Source organism: Mus caroli, chromosome 9 (assembly GCF_900094665.2).
Source record: "Mus caroli chromosome 9, CAROLI_EIJ_v1.1, whole genome shotgun sequence".
In the NCBI taxonomy this organism is placed as follows: Eukaryota; Metazoa; Chordata; class Mammalia; order Rodentia; family Muridae; genus Mus; species Mus caroli.
In genome coordinates this window covers 34,581,746-34,583,944 of record NC_034578.1, presented here as the reverse complement: position 1 = coordinate 34,583,944, position 2,199 = coordinate 34,581,746, and the positions used below count along the sequence as shown (strand labels likewise).

Sequence of the window (2,199 nt, the reverse complement as noted above, 5' to 3'; positions counted from 1 at the left end):
TTCTTTTTGAGGTGAGAAATGGTCAAGGAAAGAGAGTACAAATTAATAATGAAAATTATTTGTGTGTTTATTGCATCATTAATATGACATCAATCATTTGGATAGGCTGTTAGGTATACTGGAGTTACAGAAAGAAAATGAAATTATCCAAACTTTGTAAAAGAAGTTTACCAACTTACATATTGACATAAAAAAGATCTTCACTGAAATTACCAACAAAAATTTAGATCCTTCAATTTCTTACAGGATTATTGATTCTAATTAAAATCTGTCTTTTCTCTGAATTTAATCAATGATTTCCTTAATGCCACCTTGACATCCTTATTTCTCAAACTGTAAATCAGAGGGTTGAGCATGGGACCAACATTAGTGTAGAAAACTGAAGATATCTTTCCTTGTTCCATAGATCCAGAAGAATATTTAAGATACATAAATGCAGCTGATCCAAAGAAAAGAGAAATTGCCATGATGTGAGAGCTACAGGTACTGAAGGCTTTCGATCTTCCTTGTGTGGATTTGATACTTAGTATGTTGGCAAGGATGAAAACATAGGAAATGAGGATGGTGAAGCTTGGAACTGTGATGTTGATACCCACAACTATGAGAACCACAACCTCATTGACATAGGTACTGGTGCAGGAAAGTTGAAGGAGAGGAAGAATGTCACACAAGTAATGGTTGATGACATTGGCATTGCAGAAAGTCAGTCTGAGCATACAGCCTGTGTGGGCAGAGGATCCAGCAAATCCCATCCCATATGCAGCAAATGATATCACAGAACAGATCTGAGGGGACATGGTGACCTTATACAGCAGTGGATTACAGATGGCCACATAGCGATCATAGGCCATTGAGGTCAACATGTAGCATTCAGAGATGACAAAAAAGAGAAAGAGAAACAGTTGAGTCATGCATCCCGCATAGGAGATGGAATTCTTCTCAGAAACAAAGTTAATCAGCATTTTGGGGCTGAAGACAGAAGAGTAACAGAGATCAATGAAGGAGAGGTTGAAGAGGAAATAGTACATGGGGGTGTGCAGGTGAGGATTGAGGCCAATCAGGATGATCAAGCCCAAGTTTCCCACCACTGTGATTATGTAGATTATTAGAAACAGGTAAAAGAGAGGCAGCTGGAGCTCTGGACGATCTGTCAAACCAGCAAGGACAAATTCTGTCACAGAAGAGCCATTTCCAACCAGCATGCTTATCACTGAAAATCTAGACGAGAAGAGAATTTTGTTAATGGATGGGCCATTTCCACAATTTTAACATCAGCAGAATTTAGCACCATGGACAAATTTATGCTTTGTCATATGAATATATTATCACATTCTCCCATTATGACAAATATCAGTTAGCCCATGCTTATGTTTATAACCTGAATACTACAATAACATTCTTCTATCCTTGCCTCAACCTATTGAGGTAGTGTGCCTGACATGCATTCATTAATTAACTTAGGTAGTGGGATGTGATTTACAGTCTCTTCGGTCTGGTACTTCAAATCCCATTCTTTCATTGCATTAGACTTCCTACTTCTTTTGTGATGTACATAAAGAGTGAGTTCTGGTAGGACATCAGCCATACAGATTTATCCCTCACAGTAATGAGAGGTTTCCATAGTGCTTACTAGACTCTATGAAGCTAGCAATTGATAGCAGGTATGGACGATATCCACAGTAGCTCAAGATTTACCTTTTTAATAATTTAATATCTAATTATATTCTTCACTGTTTCTTCACATTTCTTCTACTCTATCCTAACTTCACACAGGGATGGAGAAAGGTTTTACTTTCAAAGGTTTACAAAGGCATAAAAAAGAAAATAGTAATTAATATGGGTTTCATTTATGACACATATTTTAATGCTCAAACAATATGCTTATTATAAATAAATTCTTTCTGTAGATGGCACCTTAGTATTTTGTTTAAAATAAGTACCTACTCCCTGCTATGGTAGTTTTGTATTTCATGTGTCACCCGGAAATATTATGCTTGTCTTTCTATTTGACCAAAGAGGAAATACATACAGGCAACAACAGAATCTGAGCTCTGTACTACTGATCCGTTGTTGTTGTTGTTTGCTTTTCAATATAATAAGTACTCTCTTTTTTGCACACAAAAGAAATTGCAGACATGAATAGGAATGAATGCACTCACCTTTTCTTGATTTTGAACAGTCCTACCTCACTTCCACTAT

General features: G+C 36.7%; 1 protein-coding gene across 1 annotated transcript; it reads right to left on the bottom strand.

The window, feature by feature from the left end:
• Nucleotides 1-257: 257 nt before the first annotated feature.
• On the bottom strand, nucleotides 258-1,205 carry LOC110301364 (olfactory receptor 147). The gene has a single exon (XM_021171827.1). The coding sequence runs from the start codon at nucleotides 1,200-1,202 to the stop codon at nucleotides 258-260; it is 945 nt and encodes a 314-aa protein (XP_021027486.1). The 5' UTR covers nucleotides 1,203-1,205.
• Nucleotides 1,206-2,199: the final 994 nt, after the last annotated feature.

What these genes read in the sequence shown, in the direction of transcription:
- LOC110301364 (XM_021171827.1), bottom strand. Translation starts at nt 1,202, where the DNA reads ATGCTGGTTGGAAATGGCTCTTCTGTGACAGAATTTGTCCTTGCTGGT.